Consider the following 23,320-nt stretch of genomic DNA (forward strand, 5'->3'; position numbering starts at 1 on the left):
CTAGCGGTGAAAAGCTCTTTATACCATTACCAATCCCCCGAGCCACCCAGTCCTTCTCCATTGCATACAGGTTTTTAGTGTTGTGCCTTAAGATCTGTTCTGGTTCTGAGTAACGTTCTTTGTGATGGGGGTCTTGCCACTCCCCCTCTCATGAGGGGAAAAAAAATGAGGAGGGAGTGTGAAACCTATTTTCAAACTCTGCTATGGTTATCTGATGCAGCTAGTACTCTTGGATTCTCTAAAGGAGAGACCTGAGTCCTGGGGAATGTCTGTCTCAGGTGAAGAGTCGGCTCCAGCCTGGTCAGTGCGGGGATCTGTGTGCCTTCAATCAGCATGCTGGTGTTTAGCTCGGCGGTCGCTGTTGCACAGGAGCACCCACACGCTGCCAGGGTCTGCACCGGCAGGGCCGCGGAGCTTTCTGGGGTGGCTGCAGGCTGGCCGGGCCCCGGGGCACACGCGGGCCGGGCTGGTCTTCAGTGTTGGCTCAGAACCGTGCTTAATGGCAGCATAAATACACCCCTGGAGAGGGCAGAAGGTACAACCTGGGAGCCCCCAGAGCATCTGTTCTCAGCTGGTTTCCACCTAGATTATCCACCTGAAGAGTTAGAGGCTACATTGCGCCAACTCTGCAGCTCCTGTCCTCCAGTTCAGCAGAGGAAAGTGACTCACTGTGAGTTATACCCATCCAGGTTTCTCTTCCAGTGCCTTTTCCCTCAGACTCTTCAGAGAGCACATCACACGGAGCAGCTGCTTTGTCCCAAAGAACCAGCTGCAGGAGACTTAACAGCAATACATTGGTACCCAGCCTTCGCAAAAGAAGGCTGCAAGCTGCTGATCCTGCACTAACACCTCTAAGGATTTAGAGTCTTTAGTGCTGATTGCTGAATACTTCTGCTCCCCTCTGAACCATTCCAACAGTTGTTCCAAGTGAATGCATTCATTCCCTTCCTTTTAACCATTGGAGCTTCTTGCTTGGTCTGGGAGCAAGGAAGAGGGAATGAAAGGGTCTCTTCACATCTGCTGTGGCTGCTCTCTGAAAAGAGCGCATTGAGGCGGGTTCTGCAGCTCTCGCGTGCAGTGAGGCTCCCGGAGGACGGGCAGGCACAGAAACACTGCGGCGTCCTTGTGGGCGCTGTGGCCGTTCTCCTCCCGCTGGACCAGAGGGTCGTATCTATTCCTAGCATGGATCTACCAGGTGGCGGCATTCCCCTGCCAACATACCTTTGGTTTGGCTTACCTTGAAAGCTATGATGTTATATGATGACGTCATTATATTTATTTCAACTTTCAATGAAGATTCCTGGCAAATCTCCGAGCCGGAATATCTTCTTTTTAATGGATCCAAGATCCAGATGACATGGTGCACATTACCTTTATATAACACAACCCAAGTGAGGTGAACTGCTAGGATTTTTTTCAGCAGCTGTTGATGTTACTAAATTAAGATTACGTCTCTATTAAAACTACAGAAGAGGGAGAAGTTGTCCAGTATTTATACATACACTACTGCTCTAATTTCTAGCTGTGGTTATTTTTGTGATGACTCCGTCACGCTCTCATACAATCTCAAGAATTTGTCTTTGTAGTGGTATTTTGAAAAGGATAAAATGAATCAAATATATTTTTTCAGTGAAGTATGCACATGAGAACACAACACTTTAATGAGATGTCTAATCAAGTTTTCCTAGTTGGTTCTTTTTCTTCACACTATCTGGACTAATTCTGAATGAGCTTATTACAGTGTTTGGACAACTTGCTCCCATCTATTTTTTAATCCTTTTATCAACTGCATTACTCTTAGCACTTTCAAATTAGCCTACAGCATCGCAACTTCTGTTGAAAGTCACGTTTTTCCTGATAAACAGAAGTATAAAGCATTTGAGAATCCTACATAAGACACTCTTCTGCACTGGCAAAAATAATGGCTGGGATGCTAAATCCAACACTATCAAGGAACCCCCCTTGAACGCTGGGCCTTAACTTTACTAGATTTTGACTAAACACGTGGTGTGAGAGAAAAAACTATACTAGATAAAGACTAATTATGCTGCCAAAGAAGACAAAGTCCTGTACTCCTCAGAAGGAATGGCAGCACTTAGGTTAAATGACTCAACCGAGGTTCTGCAGTATACGGCGGAGGTAGAAATGAATTTAAATTTCCAGTATTACACTTTAAGACACTAAAATTGCAAAAGAAGAAACCGAAGAGTAACTAAAACCAAACTTTCAACCTTTCCCTTCTTATTTCTTCCCCACATTGGTTTCTGTGCCACTACAAAGATCAGCAAACAAAATTTGGCTGTGTTATGAATTGATTCCAATTTAAAAGAGCCATAATTCAATTTTGCTCTAAAAACATATTACGAAATCTAATATTTAAAAGATTTGCATAGAAACATTAATCAGAAAGATATTTTATTTGTTTGGCTTGAAACACTTCCACTACAAGCCAAACATTTCAACACTAGGGCAGGAGGACCAGAAAATGAACCTGACCAGAAACAACAGTGAAAACTACTAGTTTATTTTTGCTCTACCAGCTGACAAAATGTAGTTATTTATTTAAAAAAAAAAATCATGGGCTTTGTGGAGAGTGAAACTTGATTTTTTTTAACCCCAAATATTCTTGTAAATCTATTAGTAGCAGGGTGTTATTAGTTGAGAAAGCATGGATGGGCATATGTCTTACTGATTACAGTGACTAGCAGATTAACAGTAAGACAGATATGGTGATAGATATTCAGACTATATTAACAACACACTTGTTTTACGCTCATGTAACACCCACAAATACACACACATCTCTGCACACACGAAGATTTAAAATCTTTGAGCAAACAGTCGGAGGTGGTTTCCACATGAAGTCTGTTTGCCCCATTGCTTGGATCAGACAGATAAATCACTGGGTGAGTCCCCTCGCTAAGTAGTGGGAATATTACTTTAGTAAAGTTTGCTAATGGGGCAAAGGACCTTGTATTGTAATCCAGTGACATTTTCAACCTTCGGAGAACTTTTGTTGACATTCCCGAGTCCCTGGCTGCCATCCCAGCATGAAATAGTTTCTGTTCACATAATTCTCGTGTTTACCAGTCATGAAAAACTCTTGCTTTGGGCTTTTTTTTTTTTAAATAAACTTTTTTTTTTTTAAGTGAAACTCTGTCTAAAAAAATATTGGCCCCAGGCACAGAAGGTTTTGCATAAATTCATATGTGATGAATGGCTGATTTTAATGTTATTTGGGTATTTGTCAGAACCTAACAAACATACATGGTAATGGTGGTCCATAAACTTAAACATCTCAATATCCCCTTTCTTCTAGAAATAAATTACGTTTGTTTGCCCTGCCTGGAGTCCTAAGGTAGCCGACATTAGGAATATTTTAAATGTGATCATCCATCCAGCATGTCTTTCAGGCGCCACGAAGATTAAATGAAAGAATCATAAGATGAAGGTCTTTAACTTTTAATCCTTTTACAATGAACCCTTAGATAGACGTGGGGGTAGGGTGCCTTCTATGTGAGTAATAATGCCTCTGTTCCTCTTCACTAGGTTAATGAATACCCTAAATGTCCCAAGATCTGATTTTTTTTTTTCCGAAACTATTGAAATTAGAATCAAAGAGACGGGTGGTAAAACGCACCGAAAGAGTGAGAGAGAGAATGAATATGCATTCGGAGATACGCGAACTAAACGTTAGAGAAAGCAGGGCTGGGTTGCGTCAATGAAAGACCCATGGGTTTGAAATAATCAGCATAGATTCCCTCAGAGTTCGGAAAAAAAAAAAAAAAAAGATTTTTGATTCCAAGATAAATAAGGAAAAGGCTTTCTGCACTGTCAGAGAGCCTTTGAAGAACACGTGGAGAGTTTGTTTTTGCAGTTGGTATCTATGAGACACAAACCGTCGGGTCTCCCAGCACGTAAAAGTCAAATACTTGGTTAATTGCGACGGGTCCTTACGGAGCCGCGGGCCGGTTCCGCGCCCCGCGGAGCAGCGCGCAGCCCGCGCCCCGGGGCCGTTCCCCACCGCCGCTGCCCCGCTCCCCGGAGCCGCCGGCGGAGCGCGGGGGCTGGCGCGGAGCCCCGCCGGCTGCCCCGGCCTGGGGGCGGGCAGCGCTGGAGCCGGCGCCCGGGGGGAGCGGGCGGAGCGGCGCCGCGGGCCCCGCGGAGGGCGGGCCGGGAGGGGCGGCGGCGGGACAGCGGCACCGGGACAGCGGCACCTCCGCGGGACAGCGGCACCTCCGGGCTGCAGCGTGCGGGAGGGCGCGGAGCGGCCGGGGCTCCCAGGGAAAGGCGGCCGGAGGGGGCAGCGCGTCAGCGGAGAGGTCGCCCGCGGCTGGCGGGAGCCCAAAGAGTTAACCGGGCTGCGAGGAGCGACTGTGGCGGGCAGGGAGGGTGTGCGAGGCTGTCATAGGATCAGGCTAATAACGTGTCTGCGCTGAAAACCCCCAAAGCCCAAGGGTCAAGTTTCAGCAGTGTCCCACCACAATGGTAGGTGTGAAAGACACGTGTCCCGTTGTAAATGAAATGTCAAGCGGTTAAAAAAAAAAAAAAAAAATCCCTACTCAGCTGCCACCGAGCGCGTTCCGGCTGCGCGGCCGCGCAGCTCCGCGGGGGGACAGCGCGGGGCCGGGACCCCCCCGGCAGCCGCTCCGCGCCCGCCCCGCCCGCGGGGCCGGGTCCCCGGGGCGCTCCTGCGGTGTAGGTGCCAAAGATTCCCATCTAACCGAGCGGTGAGCAGGTGCCCACCTCCCCCTGGCACCACGAAACGTCCTGCTGAGCGTGAAGAACGAGGAGGAGAGAGAAGAAAGCCCCCCCGAAGGTGGCCAAACCAAAAAGCAAACAGAATCCAAACGGCTCGTGTTTTAGTGGTTGACTTTAATTCTGCACTGCACTTTTACTACAAGGATATAAAGAATAAATAGCAGATACTCTTCATTTACATAGGATTAAGTCATTCAAACTGTTCTCTCTATTTACAATAACATTGTGCTCTAGGCGTTTATTCTTTATTTTAAATCTAAAGTCCATAAGGAAAAAAGAAAAACACACACACGCTTTCCGAATAATGGAAAATAGCTTTAAAACGCTTTCTTATCAAAAAGTTTGGTTTGTATTTTTTAATCCTTTTATTAAAAAACAAAAACAAACAAACAGAAACAACAAAAAACCTGCTTCGCCAAAGCGAAGCAACTTCTCTCTGGAATATAAATACCAAAAAAAAAAAAAGATACATTAGCAACGATCAGGGTAATAGTCTTAAAAATACAGTAGACGCTGATTATTTCACGTATAATACTGACCTTTTAATAGTATATTAAACCGGTGCCATATATACACACAATATACATTCTCCTACACGTTACAGTGCATTACAACGTTAACCAGAAAGCAAATGTCTCTCATTTCTGTTGCAGCAAAGGTCCCCGTGAGTCCGCTGGAGAAGGGGCGAGGAGGTCAGTGCGAGCCCTAGCAGGAGCACTTGCACTCCGCGATGATGGGGTACTGGATGGGTATCCATGTGCACCTCTGCCCTCCCCGACGCTGGCACCTCCACCTCAGGATCGTTAAATGCACGGACTTGGCAGGTTTGCAAACCATGCCTTCTGGGACTGAACAAGACCTTTTACTGTAGCAGCTGCCCACTTTCACATACCGGGGCCAAAAGCGGCTGCCGAGATCGTTCCACGTGTATAGGACCGGGCAGAAGGTCTGGGACCAGAGCCACATCTGCAGCTTCCTGCGCAGCTTCTTGCTCAGCCTGTGCTTCTTGCCCGGCTGCAGCCCGTCGTAAAACTCCAGCCCTTTGATATCGCTGGGCATCGCTCCCGAGGGTCTCTGCCTGAGCAGCAAGTCCAGCTCGGCTAGATCGTCCACGCCGAGCCGGTCCTCGGGCAAGGAAACAGCCATAAAGTTAGGGTCGAAGTGTCCGCCCATGAGGTTCCTTAGCAAGGTCTCGTTAAGATCCTTCTCCTTGGGGTCAAAGATAGGGTCCGGGTGCTCGATTAGATCCACCAAGGGCAGGTTGTCGCTGGGAGCCGGTCGGATGTGCAGATAGTGCTGGCAGGCGCCTTGCTCTAGCCGGAGACCCAGCAGAACCACCAAGGCGTATATAGTCACAAGGCACTGGGAATGATCCATCCTTGGGAGACCGGTGGGGGGGGGAGTGGGGGGCTGGGTTCACCAAACGGCAGGGGAAGAAGGTGCAAGCAAATACATCAGAAAACTTGTACGGGGATATCCAGAATAGCTTGTATTTAAGGGGGATCACCTCCACTCCCCGCACCACCAGCAAAGACAGCCCCCTAATAAGCCCGGAGAACAAACCCCCTGCAACCACTCTCTCTTGCGGGCTTCTCTATAAAATTTCTCCTGGTGGAGCCGCTCCAAAATTCTGGTGCTGCTGCTGCTTCTTTTCACCCTCCCCAGGAAAGGGAGATGCCTCTTTTTGTTGCAAATTCTGCTTGCTGCTGCTGCTCCTCGTTGTCTGCCCGTGCGTATGGAAGAAGCTGCTGCCGATTCTTCCTCCCCGCTCCTCTCCGCCGTTTGCAAAGCAGCCTCCTCAGCAGCAACAGCAGCCACGCACGTTGGCACCAGTTTGTCTGCTTTGCAAGGACCCAAAGCCTTTAAATTTCCTGCACTTTCAGCTTCATCTCCATGGAAACCACAGACTCTCTTCTAACCCACCCCACCCCCCTTAAAAAAAAAAAAAAAAAAAACCCACACACACAACACAACCCCCACTCCCACAAAAGTCCAGGCGAGCGCGGCTCCCCCGAACCACCCCGCAGACACCCTCTGCTGGGGAAGGCTGAGGCGGGAGCCTCCGCTGCCTCCCCCCGCCTCCCGCACGCCGCCGCTCACGCGAGCCCGCCGCGCCTCGGGAGATGCTGCTCTGGCCGGGGCAGCCGCCCCGCTCCGCCCGCCTCGGGGAACGCTCGTCCGGCCGCCGGGGAAGGCTCCTCACTCGGCCTCGCCCCGCAGCGCCGGTCACCCCATGGGCGCAGCCCGCGCCGCGGCGGAGCGCGGCCTCTCCCGCCCGCCCGGGGCAGGAGCGGGGCCCGGCCGCCCGCGGTGCGCAGGGCTCCGCGCTGGCTCTGCCGCCGCTGCCCGCGCCCTCCTGGCCCGGCCGGCGCTCCCCGGCCGCTGGGGGCTGCCTGCCCGGCTCGGCACATGGGCCCGCGATGCGCTGCCCGGCGGCGGGGCCGCTGCAGACACCTCTGCCCGCCCGCAGCCGCGGCCCCGGCGCCGTGCGGCCGCCTTCCCGGGCGGAGCGAGCCCTCTGCTGGCGGCGCCGGGCCGGAACGGCACCGGGGGCTGCCCGCGGGCGGGCGGTGGGCGCGGGGACAGCGAGAGGCGCTGGGAAGCCAGCGCGTCTGTCGCGGTTTTAGGGGATCGGAGAAGCCCCTGGAATAAACTTCCCGGGCTGTGGCGGCGAGCGCGGGCAGAAACAACGGCGGGCAAAACCTGCGGGTGGGAAGGGGTGGCTCCCGCGGGCAGTGTTCGGACCTCCGGGGCTACCGCCGAGCGAGACCCTCCGTTCGGAGCGGGAGATCCCCCGGGAGCAGCGCGGAAGCTGCGCTCCCGCCGCAGGCTGCCCCGGCAGGCTGGGAGCCGCCGCCGCGCTCCTCTGAGCACGCACTTGGCGTTCTGGTACGCAGTTCTCAGACTTCTCCATCAGAAACACCATTTCCAGTTATGCCCCCAATCCATACAGAAAGGACGGAAAGCCTACCTGAATAGCAAACACGTAAAACACTTTTAAAGATTGATACTAAATGTTAATTCCATTGCAGAATGACTGTCTCACAAAGAGCAGCGGCCAGGCACGGCAGGCAGCGTGCTGTAACGGGAGGCGAACAGTCTATTAAGGTTTGAGTAAAATTTCCTGAAGTGCTTGAATCCCATTCCTGCAGGCTATTTAGGCACTTAGGAGCTGAAGTTTAATGGGACTGAAGCTTAGCCATTTCACCTGAATTATTTATGCATTTGTTTAAATGTTAACCTTCAAATTTAGGTTCATTATGAAAGTCATACATAGATCGTATTACTCAGATTGAGTGTTTTTGTTTTAATTAACTGTATATTTTCAACTATTTTCACTTCCTAAGTTGAAACAACTCTTATTTTGCTTTATTCCTGAGCACGTAGAGCATTTTATAAATAATACATAACTGAAATAAATGACATGTAAAAGATGGAAAACTGACCGTAGCTGTACACTGTAAAAGGAGCCTCACAGTGACGCTACTGCAGTGTCAGTCAAGGATGTGCTGGAGTTTTATTAGACATTTTTTCACCTGGAAGTTCAGAGCTCTACCTTCATCTAGAACCTGATAAACTGTCATTGCCTAAACTTGGCTTACAGGCTGTCCCTGGAAATAAGAGAGAAGCCACACTTCTTATCTTTCAAAATAAATTTTCCCAAAATTCAGAGAGTAGAAACTTATCAGAAGCTGAAGACAGACACGCTGCTGAATTTAGGACTTAACTGGATGTGACTTTGCTGTTGAACTGAGTATGAGTAGGACATGGAGGTGCTAAGGTCTGCACATAGTCAGCAAGTGAGCTCAGACAAGCTGGTTCTGGCTCAGATCCTCACCGAAGTCTTGGCCTGTTCACGCCACGGTTCCACTCCTGCCTGCTGGGATTTAGCCTGTAGAAGCTGCTCCTCTGTTGCTGAGCCGGAGAGGGCCTGTTCATTCCTCCTTTATTCCCCCACCTACCATTTTTTTGCCCATCCTACAGGACAAAATGCTTTTTGGCACACAGGAGCAGAAGCCTGCACTCAAAGCTCATCCACTGGTTCTGAGAAGGATTGATGTGACTGGTTTCAGGAGGGAGCAGTTGCAAGTGTGGCTGATGAATCCTAGCAAGGTGTTGATGTTGGGGTTTTTTTGTGGTGCCTGCCTGTCTCTTTCTCTCTCTCTTTCCTCACTATCTTTCTACCTCCAGCCAATAAGTCACCTGTAAGTCACTGCAAATATTTTTGCATTTGCTTTTAAACCACCTTGTTTAAACACAAAGGCACAAATAACAATACTAGGTTAAAGTAATAGTGTTTCAAAGAGAAAGCAAAAATCCAGAAGTTACACCTAATGTCTTGGATTTCTTCTGTAATAATAAATTTAGTTTTACTCAGTTGGTATTTGAAAATAATTCTTTAAGTATCAGTCTCTTAAGTCTATATATAATATAGACTTATAATATAATAAAGCCTATGTCCTCTCTATCTCATGCCAGGTGTGTATTTAAGATTCCACCTTCAAAACTGTGATGCTAAGGAAGCATTCAAAGACCTTTCTCTCCTGAACTGAGTTTCTGTTGGAGGAAATGTTTTCTGGAACAGGGCTGCTCCACACGGACTGCTTCTTTAAGGTACAGAGGTTGGTTCTGAACAGAGCAGGCTGGGGCTTGGCAATTCCTCAAGCGCAGATGTCAGCCTGGGGTGCACCGGGCTCCTGGCAAGGCTGTGAAAGCTGGAGGGATGCAGAAGTGACAGAAGTCACTTGGGGCCCAAGAATTTCTTGGTGGAATGGCTGATGGCAGAACTGGGGAAGAGCTGCCAGTAACAGCTCTGCCAGAAGGCTCTGGGTCAGAGGCAAAAGAGATTTGGATTCCCATCAAACTAGTTTATTTCGGGGTTTGCTGAAAACAGCAGTAATTGAAACCTGGAGGTGAAGGGCCTGATCCAGGCTCTGGGTGTGTTGCCAGCCCGTCCTGGGATGAGGAGAGGGGCCAGCAGCTCATAGAGGTCTTAGCTGGTCATTCTGCTGGCAATGGTGCATGAAGCAGAGGAGAAAACAACTCCCTGCACCTCAGCTTTATTGGTTCTGGAGTGCCGTCAGTAGTAAAAATGTGGGATTTTTTCAGTAGACAAAGCAAATACGACCTTCAAGGCACACAGGAAGCCAACATGGGCAAGAGTAAGATGTCACTTCTGCAGGGTCACAGCTCTGATGAGGAGAAAAGTATGCGGCCTGCGCTGCTCTGCTCATGGCTCTGGACGCACATTCTGTAAAGATCCGATTTCAGTCCACAACAGCAAGGATGCACACAAAGAATTCAGAATAGATTTGTGTCCTATTGAATCTACTCACAGAAAATGGCCTGAGCTACTTCACCCAACCCAGTGCTCAGGGACATCACACTGAATTCAGCGCACGGTGTTGAATTGGTCTGGTCTGTGAGCAAAGGTCTCCAGCTCGATGCATGCACCACTCTAAAACACGGAGGGAATCGCACAGAAAATAATAAACAGCTACAAAACTGGGAAGAGGAAGAACTATGCCAGGTGTGCTCAGAAAAGCTGTGCCTTCCTTAGGAGAGTGGAGGCTTTCGTACAACTATTCTTGCTCCCCTTACACTTAAAGATTATTTAAATCATGATCTCATTGCCCTTCGCTTCTTATTTTTAAAAATCCATTGGCATAAAACAATGATTGCTTGTTAAAGAAAGGAAAACCAGCAACATAACCAAATGAGTCCTCTGCCCAGGTCTCATGCAAATTTATCATGTGGCTTTGGGCAACACATTTCATAGCTTTGTGCTTTCCTTATTTGTAGAGCAGGAATGCTAATCCTTGCTTCTTTCACAGAGATGCTGGACAGTTTGATTAGAGGCTACTAGTAAAGCTGCATCGATGCAGAGGGAAGAGTCCAGTGTTCTACTAAAATTACGGAGGAAACCCATGATTAACAGAGCAGATGAATTAAAATCACTTAAATTTTAGTCTTAGGTCCTAGTGAGATGCTAGACCAGCTCCCTCATTCTTGGTCACACCCCTATAAATTTTGTAAGGAACTCCTTGCGGATTAATTTTCTACCTTTTTAAAAACTCTGAATCCCTAAGAATTTCTAAAGGAGATGCACAGCTTTCAGACATTTTACATGGTTCGTATATGCCATATGACAATCTACCCAATCTACATTATTAGCTATCAAAGGTCACGTGTGACCTCACCCAGGAATCCATGCACCACAGGTAGAAAATCACTGTTCTACTGTTTTCAAGATATGTTCTTCAGTCTGCAAAGACTCAGGGAGATCTTGCTGGACCTTTTAAGTGCAGTGTTGTGTCCCAAGGTACCTCATCCATTTCCCTGCCCCTTTGCTGATTCACAGAAAGGGCCACAGAATAAGGGTTGTCTTAATGGGCTACACAATGTTAGCAGGTGATCAGCTGCTCTGAAAAAACAGTTATGAATCACATACTTTGGAAGGTAAACATTCTTCTGAGAGACTCAAGTTCTACCTTGAAATCCCAACAGAATGGAGATGGAGAAATATACATTTGGCCAAGAACCTGTATCTGCATGATAAATGATGTATAAATAATATATTTGAAAACTAAGCTCTGGGATGAATGTTTTATAATGGAGTAAATCCTAAAATGACTGATGAATTAAAGCAATGAAAGAATAAAAAAACCCAGGAGACCTCCCAAATAAAGCAAGTTAGTTATTTCTTAGTCTTTAAGTACAGCTATACATAAAGAGATGTATCCACTGCCTTAAGGAAAAAACAAAACAAAACAAAACAAACAAACAAAAAGGGCTGTAAAAGAAGAGACTAAAATCTTGCAAGGTCCTCAAAGAATTGCTCTATTTTTCTCATTTCGTGTTATTCTTGCTCTTAAAACACTGTGCCTCCTTGATTCTCAGCCCCCTCTCTCCTTGCTCCTGCGCTTTTCCTAAGGTATAGACTTTTGTCTTTAGAACAGAGCTTGTGCATTCATCTGCTGATAAACTGTTTATCTTAGCTTTTATGAGGGCGCCTTGCTGCAAGGCAGCCAGAGACAGGATCCTGGGTGTTTGTCTTTTTTTTTAAAAGAGGGTCCGGGAAGTGACGGGTATTTATACCTCCCCTTGGCTCTATATATCATGGGAGGTGGAACTCCACTGTCTCTGTTTCTCGCTTTTTCTCTCAGCAGTGTCTTCTGCCGTAAATCTGAATCTCTCAGAACAGAGTTTTCTTGGCTGCAACCCCACTCGGAGGAATTAAAGTTCCGTTTATTTAATTATTTATTCACGCAAAAGGTTTGCAACAGAGGACACCCGAAGTTCTGAATCCTCCCCCGCCTCTACCCCACCTGACCATCCTACTTTTTCTGCCAAATACTAACATCTCAGCACTCCAGAGAAGCGACCAGAGCCATGAGCGTCTGCCTCACAGTTTGCAGACTAATTCATTATGGAGACAGGGGCCAGTGGGAGAATTGGCAAAGATGAAACAGAAACCAAGGCCCTTTTTGTGTTAAAAAATGACACTTATATTTACAAGTAATGGCTCCTGACTGGGATTTGAATTTCCACAAAGGGAACGTTGTTCATCCAAACAAACTCCCTGTAGCAGCATATATTACATGTACACACATATGACAGGTAGGAATGTATTTATCCTTTTTTTTTGCCAGCCTGCTTATTAAGCTAAACATCTACTGAGATAAACCAAGTTTTTATGACTCCTTTTTTTTATAAAACACTAGCGACAACTGAGTGACAGAGATTCAATGAAGTGACAAATACAGCAATCCCCTGTGAGTGATTCATTGATGCCAGCTACTGAATAACCCTGATACATAACATTTCCCACCTCTGATATTTAGAAAGACCTCCGCGTCCTTTTAGCACCAATGGAGCCCTTCAAATGTTTTATTGCTAATTGTCTAATGCTACGTGATGAATGGCTGCTTGACTAAAAATGACAACCCCTTTTCTCTGAACTACTTCATTTTCCTGGCTCCAGTGGGGGTGAAGAGGAAAAAATAAATCCGATTACATCATATGTAGCCTGTTGGTTATGAATGAAGGAGAATTAAACTTATTTTAAAAGGACTTCTGTCAACTAAGTCCTGAGTCCCCAGGTCCCCTGCACTCAGTAAACGTTGCCTCAGATGCTGGGGTAAAATGTTCTGAGACTGACGGGTTTTGTGGAAGCACAAAATCCCAAAGGCAGGGTCTAATCCCGACCAAAGAGCCAGGGGGAGCAGGATCAGAACTATATCTAATGCAGAAACCCCGGACCAAATCTAGAATGGCTGCACTTTGTGCTCACACGTATTTTGGCTACAGGGTAATAAAAGACCAGAATTAGCTCAATGTATAAACCAACTCCTGAGTATAGTTTTGCCTCCAGAATAAATGCAGCAGAGGAGGGTCCCACAAATGGGGACCTGCTGCTTTATTGGACATTCTTTAAATTTGCTCTGGCTAGAAAATCTGCAAGGATGAAGGAGTTTTAATGACTAGAAAAAGATTAAACTGCATGTCTTTCCCCAGCATTTTGTGTTTACCACTTCTTCCCTGCTTCTTATGCTTTATCCCTTCAGGGAATCTGCTCTCTTCAAAAAGAAGTAGATTACAATGATCAGCCAGAGTTCCGTGCATATCATTATGTTTGCAGCCACCACGACACGTCACGAAATCCGAACTCACAGTGACTGGACTGGCTGTGAAAAGCTGTATCTTCAATAGAATACTTTTCAAAGAAACTCGTACCTTTAGTGGCAAATGGAATTATTTCCACTGTCTCTCACAAATCACGAAACAGACACGCACATGGGGGCATGGGATTAATTCAGATACAGAAACAGACACAAAGGAGACTGATTCGAAACCTGCTCATGTTCAGTATGAATCTCTGGGATGTGTTTCTTTGGCTTGGGATTTTCAAGTCTTTGCCTGTGAAGGCAAAGGGACCCAGGCGAGTAAAATAATGAATCTAGGCTTCCCAGACACAGACCTGACGTTTGCTCCCTCCGACTCAGGCTTTGACTGGGTTCAGGGATTAATTAGGCCATGCAAACGAGTTAGGTTCTCTCTTCTGGCAACCTGGTCACGTAGGGAACCCCCACCCCTCCCCTTCCCCACACTCTCCTTCCCCATAATGAAGCATGACTGTAGTAAAACAAGTCTTTTGATGGTGCCTCTTCTCATCACTTTCAAGACAAACAATGTCTCAGAAGCCCCCCAGCTGCTTTTATTTTTCTTATATCTACAGTTACATCTTGGGTGTGTTTACTCATCCTCATTAAATATGTTGTTTCACACCCCCCCCCCCTTTTTTTAATATCCTTCCCTTATTGCAGTTTACACAACACATCAATTACAGGATAGAGTTAAAAGCTTTTAGAGCCATTCTTGGGTAGAGAGCAACATCTCACAACACCATCATCTCTCAACAGGAATATGAGACAAACAGCCCCACAGCAAACATCACCGCAGCAAAGAAAGAAGTGCTCACAAATTACTACTTAGCAAAGCATCACTTACGTGTAGTCAACTTCCTTTGATAAGCCTGAGTGAGGACTTTTTTTTTTTCATTCAAAAATATTAACAAGTGACTATTACCCTCCTTTTAATACAGATACCTGGAAAGTCCAAGATGGCACAGTAAGAAGCAGGAACCCATCACAGCACTAACAATCAGCTAGACTTTCCCTCATACACCTTAGTCTCAGGGCAATTTTATTTCAAGCAAGATTGAAATAATGACACTTCTACCAAGTATCCTTGCTGTTTAGCATATCTTCTGAAGACACATCACCATTTAAAGTACTTGTTTTCATAATGAACACATCAGCAGTTCAATAAGATGCCAGGCACAATGGCGTGTATTTTAACTATTACTTGGATTTGTTCTCTATGTATATACGTGTGTACGTTCAAGTGTGTATGCAGGCATGTGCAATTGTTCCCATGTAGGAATAGCTTTTCCATTACTCCCATTCTTAATAAAAATGTGTCTTTGGAATACTACTCAGTTTTTATTTACAAGAAGATCAAAACCAAACAAAAAGGAGAATTCCCTGACCACTGTGGAAGTTCCACAAGAGTTCACCATACTTCAAACGTGAAGGTTAACTTTTGCAAGCAACACGAGCATTTAAATATTAGGTATTGAAACAGACTTGGACAAGGGATTCAAAGAAGAGATATGCCTTTGTAACAAAAAAAGAAGCAAAAAGAACACTGCTGCATTTAAAGTGTCTCATGGCAGAGATGACTTTTTATGCCACTTTCACTTAAGATCTCCCCACTTTTCTCATCCAAAAAAGGCAGGTATAACCTCGCTCTGCAAACGCAAACCCAAATCACCCTCTCCAGGGGGACAATTCAGCTCCAGATACTGGAGTCTGCCTGTCACCATTCTGTGTTAGATCTCGCCGGTAAATAAATAAATAAGCAAACAGCCTTCCCGTCCAGCCAAACAGGGCCCTTGTGTGCCCAGGCTCACAGGGAGCAGGGTGGGGGGTGAGCTGGGGGCGATCGCCCTCCAACACTGGGAACCGTTGGTAAATTACGCTAAGCTTCCCTTAGTCATTATTCCATTAACTGCCTCTTGGTAGATCTGTCAGTAACTAAGCTGGGACTTATTTGTAGAGAATCAGAGGCTATTTGCTGTACTAAGTGAGCCATGAGAGCGAGAGGGTTTGGGATTTATTTGTAATTACAGTCGGGATTTTTTTTTTTTCTTCTCCTTCTTGCCTGGACCCCACTGGTACTTTCATTCACATTCCCTAAGCTGAAGCTGGCGCCAGGATCACAGGCTGGCCCTGTGTTTATGTCATTGAGACTAGGACAATATTTCAGTGTGGAGCCAGACCGCAGGGATCCACTCTATAAAACCCTCACTAAAAATAGACAGCCGCCCTGCCCCCAGGCCCGCGGACCGCCGGCACCCTGCGTGGAGCGCAGCCCGCCCGGCCGGGCCCGCCGGACCCACAGCCCCCCGGGCCCCGCAGCCCCCGGGCCGTGCTAGAACCCCGAACCCCACCAGCCCCCCGGGCCCCGCAGCCCCCCGGACCCCACCAGCCCCCCGGACCCCACCAGCCGCCCGGGCCCCGCAGCCCCCCGGACCCCACCAGCCCCCCGGACCCCACCAGCTCCCCGGACCCCACCAGCCCCTCGGACCCCGCAGCCCCCCGGACCCCGCCAGCCCCCCGGATCCCGCCAGCCCCCCGGACCCCACCAGCCGCCCGGACCCCACCAGCCCCCCGGATCCCACCAGCCCCCCGGCCCGCGTCAGCCCCCCGGGCTCCTCCAGCCGCACCCCATCCTGCGCTTCCCCCTGGCCGGGGGTCCCCGTGAGCCGCCCCCGGGTCCGGCAGAGCCGTCCAGGCCTCAGCCAGCCCAGCAGCCCGAGGGCTCCTCTCCTCCGGCCGCCTCCCCGACCCCGCGGTGCCCCGGCCGGCGGGGAACCCCCCCGGGCCCCGCTCCGCAGCGATCGCTGCCCGGCGCTGCCCAGGCGCTCATCCCGCTGCGGGATCCCAAACCCCGGCCCTAAACCCCACCGGCTCGCTGGGTATCGCGGCTGTGACTGGGAGAGCAAGAGGTACCTGAGAGCCGGCTGGGACCCCGCCTTTGCCTCTGTAGCTTGTAAAGGCGTTGAGAGGGGTGCCAGCGGGACAAAACTGGGTCAAAGACTTCACCTCTGTCTGATAAATCTTTCCCGCAGCAAATTAAAAAAAAAAAAAAAAGCTGAACATTTCCATCTCATAGCTGTCAATTTTATTCAAAAGCATGAACCGGGGCAAATCATTCAGCCTTTTCAATGCCGGTGGCGTGTGATCCCTCAGCTTGGGAGGACACATGTAACTAGTAGAGTGTTTATTGATTAGTTCAATAGCTGTATAGATAAGATACAAGGTGCTTAATGCACAGATTTTCAAGGTAAGAGCCTGATCCTGCATCTGAGATCCTGACATTGGAAAGGGCTTCATTCAAGAAGCCTGTGAAGTGACAGAAAAAGCTCACGCGGATTTTAATGGGCAGCAGAGCCTTCCAAAAGACAGCGAGCTACTGAGCCCCTTGGTTCCCTTCGCTCCCTGTTTGTTCACCTGCTGCAGAAGCGCGCCCAAAGGCAGCAGACGTGAGCGCGTGTGCTTGCACACACACGTATCCCCAGAGGAGATGCTGCCACTGAGCACCAGCGAATGCCGATCAGAACAAACCCCTCAGAGAACAGCTTCCTTCCAGATTCCCGTCACCGAACCACTGTCCTGGCTCCATGCTACGGCTTTGCACTACTTGAGCAAACGCCAATTGTTCCCCATGTACTTCTTTCCACAGGCAGTGTGCGGACTTTCTTTTTCATCTTTGGAGCTCGCCGGTCGCGCACCTGACAATGGATACGCAATGAAAGGAGGCTGTTGCAGAAATAGGACTCTCCGGTTTGTTACAGTAATTAGATGCTAAGTAGTGAATGATGCAGAGGGTTGCAAGAAGATAACGGCAACACTTGCAGGAACTGAACATCATCACAGAAAAATGAATTCTCTCCCTCTGTTCTGCCAAAGAATCCCAGTGCAGTAGCACATACGCAACTGAAAACTTTTCACAGGTGGCCACTTAACGTATATGTCTCATTCTCGACAATGCTCCAGCTATGCAGCCTCAGTGGGGACTCCATTCATAGCAGGGCGTGCATTCACGACAGCTGCAATTCAAGCCAACTGGAACTGTGCTTTGAACATCACATGAGTCCTGATATGAGATATCAGCTCTTAGGTGGCTTGAATAAGCATGCCCACAATTAGGGGATACTCAATAATTTTGACTGTAGACCATCTATGTTTTAGTTCTCCAGCCATAAAATGACAGCACATCCATGATGATACTGGGAAGATACAAAAATATATCCTTTCAAAGATTTATTATTTATATTATCATAGAACCTAAAAGCTTGGACATGGGCTGATCATGTTTGGTATTGTGCAAATGTGTAAGAAAAAGGCATCCCTGCTCCCACAAAAGTTTATGGCATAAGTTAAAACCATGAGGTAGCAGATGGTATGACAGAAGAAACTAAACGGTACCGTCTGCCGGTTTGCTTCAGCACACCTGTGCTTCAACACCTGTGCTTTTTTTTTTGTCATGTAAAACAGAAAAAAAGGCCTTTAAAGGGAGGCTTAAAAATCTTCAGATACTGTGGCATGACCCAGAAAAATATTCTACACAGCCTATGCACTATCCAGCCTGTGCTCCATATGTTTTCATGAACACAATCTCTTCCAAAAAGTCAGTGCTGTGAACTGCCAGTGAAATCTAAAAGTTTTAAATAATGCTGAGTGCTGGAGCAGTTGCTTTCATACAGAAATGGTCATATGTTAAGAGGTAAAAAAATCTGTCTACATATACTATAGAAAGGCATGGTGATTTGAGTTTTCCACATAAAACAAAACAAAGTCTTTATTATAGATTTTTTTTTTTTAATTGCTACCTGACCAACCGGTCAGATGTTGGAGCCCCCTGTTGCTCAGGCCCTAGGAATACATACTATAGGGATTGCTTCCACCACAAGTACCTTATTATGTGATGGCTTTCCAAGCTATTTTGGAAGGTAATCATTTATCTTAATTTTTAAAGAAAAAATGTTCGCAATCTCTAGATCTCTGCAAAGTGAACAAGCAGACTGAAGAATTTACCAATCAGCTGGATTTTAAAAGATATTTTGAAACTATTGCAGGTATCTGTTGTAGAAGCAATTTGTGGACTCCCTTGAAAAAGTTTATGGAAATGTATTCTTTCAAAGCATTACCCAGCCTTTCTCCCTACCCTCTACCATTCCAGGACAGAAGTACATATACAGTTCTCTCTTTTCCTTGGCATCTGGACAACTCTTCTACTGTCACTGCCCTGTAGTCCTCAGCTGGCATAAGAATTCCAAAATAAATGAGCGTGTTGTAATCAGGAGAAAAATATTGTGTCCTTGTGGTGTTGATGTTTTTGCAGCTCAGCTTCTCAATAGCTACCACAAGTTGAGCCGCATATTTCTTTACAAAAATATGCTTGCATTGGTAACTTGGCAGGCCACTCATTGAATAGGCATTTAGCTATTTAACTGTTTACTGTTGCCAGCAAAGTTCAGTTGATAAACTCGAAACAGAGGAGAAGAGGCACCTTGACAAGCGGCACAGGGTTAGCAAGCAGGCGGGCGCTCTGGGTGGCCAGCAGACCTTGACCGCAGATCTGCTGGTCAAGGGGCTTTTATGAGTTTCTGTGAAACCCAAAAGCTACTAGTAAAAGTAATGTATTACAGCAGAATGTCTTTAGAGAGACAAAGGTACTGACTTATAAGTTTAAGCATGCTTCAAGAAATCACATAAGCAAAATAAGCCTCAGCAGATAATTTGGAAACCGCTCACAGGCAACTAAAGAAGAGCACGAGCCAAAGCTCAAAAGCAGCAGGGAAGTACTTAAAGGTGTGTTGCTGTGTAAAGTCACACAGCCGGAGGTTATGTATGACCGAGAGAACAAAAAGGGCAAGGACGGGATTTTTAAAGCATCGCTGTCGGCTTAGATCTGCCAACTTCCACTCCTGCCAAACCGCACCCAAAAAGGCAGGTCTAACCTGTGTCCATCTCCCAGAACCAACACCCTTACTGGGGCCATTCGACTGCCAGTGTCCTCCACTCCTTTCAAAAAGTGAAGTTCTGTCTCAACAGGTACGGGGTAGAGCCAGAGCTGTGTATTTGCTCAGGCTGGAAGGTTTAAATCAAGGTCGCTCATGCTGCCAGCAGTTTCCCAATGTACTTTCCAGAGGTCTCAGTGGAATTACAATTCCTCTGGCTGTGGATTGGGGCAGACCCAGCAGCAGCAGCGGACGGAGATGCTCCCACAGCCGGCGGGCGCCGCTCACGAGGTCACCGTCTGTGCCGTGCTCACTCTTGACTGATGACAACCCAGCTGATCAGAGTAGCTACGCGTTCCCCCAGCTGGTTGAGCAGCACAGGGGGGTTAGTGCACTGTTTCTCAGGGCTCTTTGCATTCTCCAGCAGGGCTCAGCCGATGGGGACAGGGACAGAAAGGACACGGAGGAACAGGTACAGCCCAAATGCACCATTTTCCCCACAGCTCTTGATTTTTATTACAAAAGGGCAGTGACTCTGCGTTAAGAAAGTCCACAAAATATTAAGCTAATAATAAACTGCTAAGCATCACGCAGAGTCTAAAACTATTCATTTCGGGGGCTGCTAACACACAGGCTGTTTAGACTAGTTAACAATGTAGACCAAAATAATTCCTGTATGAATTAAAGCATAGGAGCCATTAACTGTTACGCCAGCAGGGCTAGCTAAATTATGCTGAAAATACGTACACTGAATGTGCATGCTGAAGATGTAAGTGAATGAGGACAATTGGTTCTTTTTCCACAAATTTCACATTAAAGAGGGGAATTGCTATCTTGTACCATCTGGTATGGAAAAGTATTCAACAGATATTTTTTAATTTAAAGAATGCCCCAATACAAGAGACATTTTCCAGAGGCAAAGTTCAATCCATTCTGCAGTTTTTCTTATAACTTTGCACACAGCCTTAGAAAAAAACCAAAACAAACCTGGGGCACACAAATTGGGCTGAAGTGTGACCACCTGAATTGATTTTCCTTTTAATGATTTCATTGTTATTAATTTCCCTCAGCTTTCACAGAAATTATGTGTGTGCATGAACAATGCATGCATAGGGCCAAATACAAACTATTGTGAGAGCACAGCTCCTCCAAAATTTCTTCATGGGAATACATGCTGTGGTAGATGTATCTTATGGCATATGTATGAAATATACTTTTAGAGTTCATCATAAGTCACATTTTTTTGCTTTTCCTTACTTAACAAAAGCTATTGGGAGGCAAATAATTCCTGCTCCCATCCAATAAGAACTGTGAGTTAGAGAGGCAGTTCAGTGCAAAGGGCAAGTCAATCTTCAGTAAGTTTCTGCAAAAGTTCATTGTATTCCCTATTTCTACTCAAAACTGCTCTGACACTCAGACACTGCGTTTCTCTTTTCAATGTTACGACACCTTTGCAACACGAAACATCCTTCCCGTGAACAGCTGTACTGAACAGGAGCTAAAAGCTCTTAGTCATCTCTTGGCTAAAGGAACTAGAAGGAGTTGCTGAGGTATCTTGCTCTAAGGTATGTTTTCCAATCTTTGAATCATTCTTCTAAATCTCTGCTGATCCTTCTGAACCTTTCTGAAGTCTGACTACCAGAACAGGATGAAATAATTGACTACTTGTATTAATATGCATTAATGTGGATCTGGATGTGGTAGATCTGGTCATTTGGCAAAGTATTAAAGTTAAAACAATTGGTTAAACCACAAATAGAAGAGACATTTAGCAAGAAAAATACCAGTGAAAGGCATTAGTTTGTCACTTCAAATCGGATTTTTAAAGTGAAAGCTGAAAACTAGATTGTTGCCCACTTGGAACATAATCAGGTAGCTGATGCTCAGTACAGCTGCATTCCCTCCGGCTTTCATGGCTTCAGTGGACACTGACATGAATCTGCAGTTTGTTTTTAAAGTTAATTGCTAAAGCGAAAATATTTTTTCTCAGCATTGGTCGAACGGATTTTCTGTAAACTGATTTAGCAAATAATGTAGAACATGTTGAAAGTGAAATAATAAAGCTATCTGTCACGAAAACAATGGACCTCTCATCAGCTTGCACATTAGTGGGTCCAACGGCATGGAGCTCATTTACTCGGTACTTGTTCCAAGTGAAAGCTATCATCAAGCACAGAAAGGATATTCTATTCATAATAGTAACTATGTTGCCTTATATATAATTTTATTCAACAGATCTTAAAATTGCCATACTGGGCACTGGATGCAATCACTACAGAATGTAGGAGACCTGCGAATGAGATAATTTTCTTCTGAGTTGACCCTTTTTCCGACATTGTGGGAATTCGCTGATTTACTTCAAGGAAAAATATTACCACAAAAACTCCAGCTGAGTAAGTGTGGTTTTGAAAGCTTGTTGCATTAAGCCTTTTATTTTACTTACATTCTTACCCAAATCCTACCTTGACAGACTCAGATATGAGAACTGTGGTCTTTGAATAAGTCCAGAACTGTATATATTCATCACCTATTTACATTTTAACAAGCAATACAGTTTCAGTAGCCTCGTCCCTTGAAAACCTTTAGGACCCAATGCCAGCACTAAGCTCAACACAGAATAGTTACCATCTGAGCTTACAGAGAAGAGAAAGCTCTGTTTCTTTTCAAGTACAATGGATTAATGCAGGGGGAAAGTCAATATCCCTAAATTCAGCCTGAACGTTAAAACCATGGACTGCAGTGGCATTAAGGGTCAGGGATGAGCTTGGCCTGCTGTGGCTACAGCTATCTAATTTAGTTAACATTTACATTCTAAAAAAAAAAACCAACACATTTGCAAGTACTAAGTAATATGGTAAATATGGAACAAATTATCAGCAACAGCAGGGGAGGTTTAAAATATGCATCTTGAGTTTGGAGTCACTCAGAAACCTGCAGTGATGCAATCACTCAAACAGAGTAATCTTTATGAGTTTAACTCTGCCAAGAACGCCTGTGCGAAGCGTCTCCAGCCTCATCCGCGCGGTGACGCCCGGGCTGCCCGCGGCCGTGGGAACATCCCGTCCGTGCGCACCCACGCCCGCGTGTTTTTGCACATCAGGTGTTTCCTCGTGACTCAGAGCAGCACTTTTCAACCCCTTTTGATTTGAAAAGCTGGACAGGTTTTCTAAGGCATCACGCAGATCTCTGGTTTTGGGGGTTTTAGCACAAGGCAGGTGGTGATGGCAGTAGCTCGGGAGGCTCAGACCAGCCGTGACTCTGTGGGTCAAGCCCCAACCCGCTTCTGTCACAGCCCCCATCACCCTCAGGGCCCCCCCAGTCACCTCAGACCACCAAAACCAACACATACCTGAGAGGCAGCAGCGGCCTTCGCTGTTTGGTGCAGAGGAGGCGATCCACACAGGCTGAGCTCAGCGTCGTGGCTGAAGCACAGACCTGCTGTCTCGTTGCAGCTCAGGGGCCGGGGGCTGTGGGGAACACCTGAGCCTTGTTTTCATCCCACTCGTTTATGGGTGCTCGGATAATTCTCCTCTCCTGTGCCCCGCAAAGCCCGCTCAGCACACTGGGGCTGAGCTCAGCTTTGTCCCCCGGCGGGCACAGGTGGGACATTGGGGACACTCGGGACATTCGGGCAGCGCAGGCAGCGTGTGGCTGCACCGAGAGCCTCGCCTGGCCCGCCGGGGGACAAAGCTTTGTCCGGCCGCTGGGTGCTCGGTGGCTGCAGCGGCACCCGGGGCTTCGGGCCACTGAGGCGTAAACCTGTGGAGCTGATGTGCAATGTAGTAGCAAAGTAACGGAGTTAATAAGGATGTACTGACTTAGGCTGGTAAATATACATTTCTTTCAACAAAAACCACTCAGTAATGTTGCAAGACGGGTTAGGGTGATGCGGTTGGTTATGATACGCAGCAAACGTAAAAAAAAAGCGTAGGAGGTTGCTAATAAGTTAGATGCCAGCTCAGAGCTTGG

General features: G+C 47.0%; 1 protein-coding gene across 1 annotated transcript; it reads right to left on the minus strand.

The window, feature by feature from the left end:
• Window positions 1-4,874: 4,874 nt before the first annotated feature.
• On the minus strand, window positions 4,875-6,682 carry NOG (noggin). Its single transcript, XM_065647952.1, has one exon. It carries the CDS (start codon window positions 6,136-6,138, stop codon window positions 5,467-5,469), a length of 672 nt encoding a protein of 223 aa, XP_065504024.1. The 5' UTR covers window positions 6,139-6,682; the 3' UTR covers window positions 4,875-5,466.
• Between the last annotated feature and the right edge of the window lie 16,638 nt (window positions 6,683-23,320).

Source organism: Caloenas nicobarica, chromosome 18 (genome assembly GCF_036013445.1).
Source record: "Caloenas nicobarica isolate bCalNic1 chromosome 18, bCalNic1.hap1, whole genome shotgun sequence".
Taxonomy (NCBI): domain Eukaryota; kingdom Metazoa; phylum Chordata; class Aves; order Columbiformes; family Columbidae; genus Caloenas; species Caloenas nicobarica.

Bases quoted from the DNA above. Each gene is read 5' to 3' on its own strand.
- NOG (XM_065647952.1), bottom strand. From the start codon at position 6,138: ATGGATCATTCCCAGTGCCTTGTGACTATATACGCCTTGGTGGTTCTG.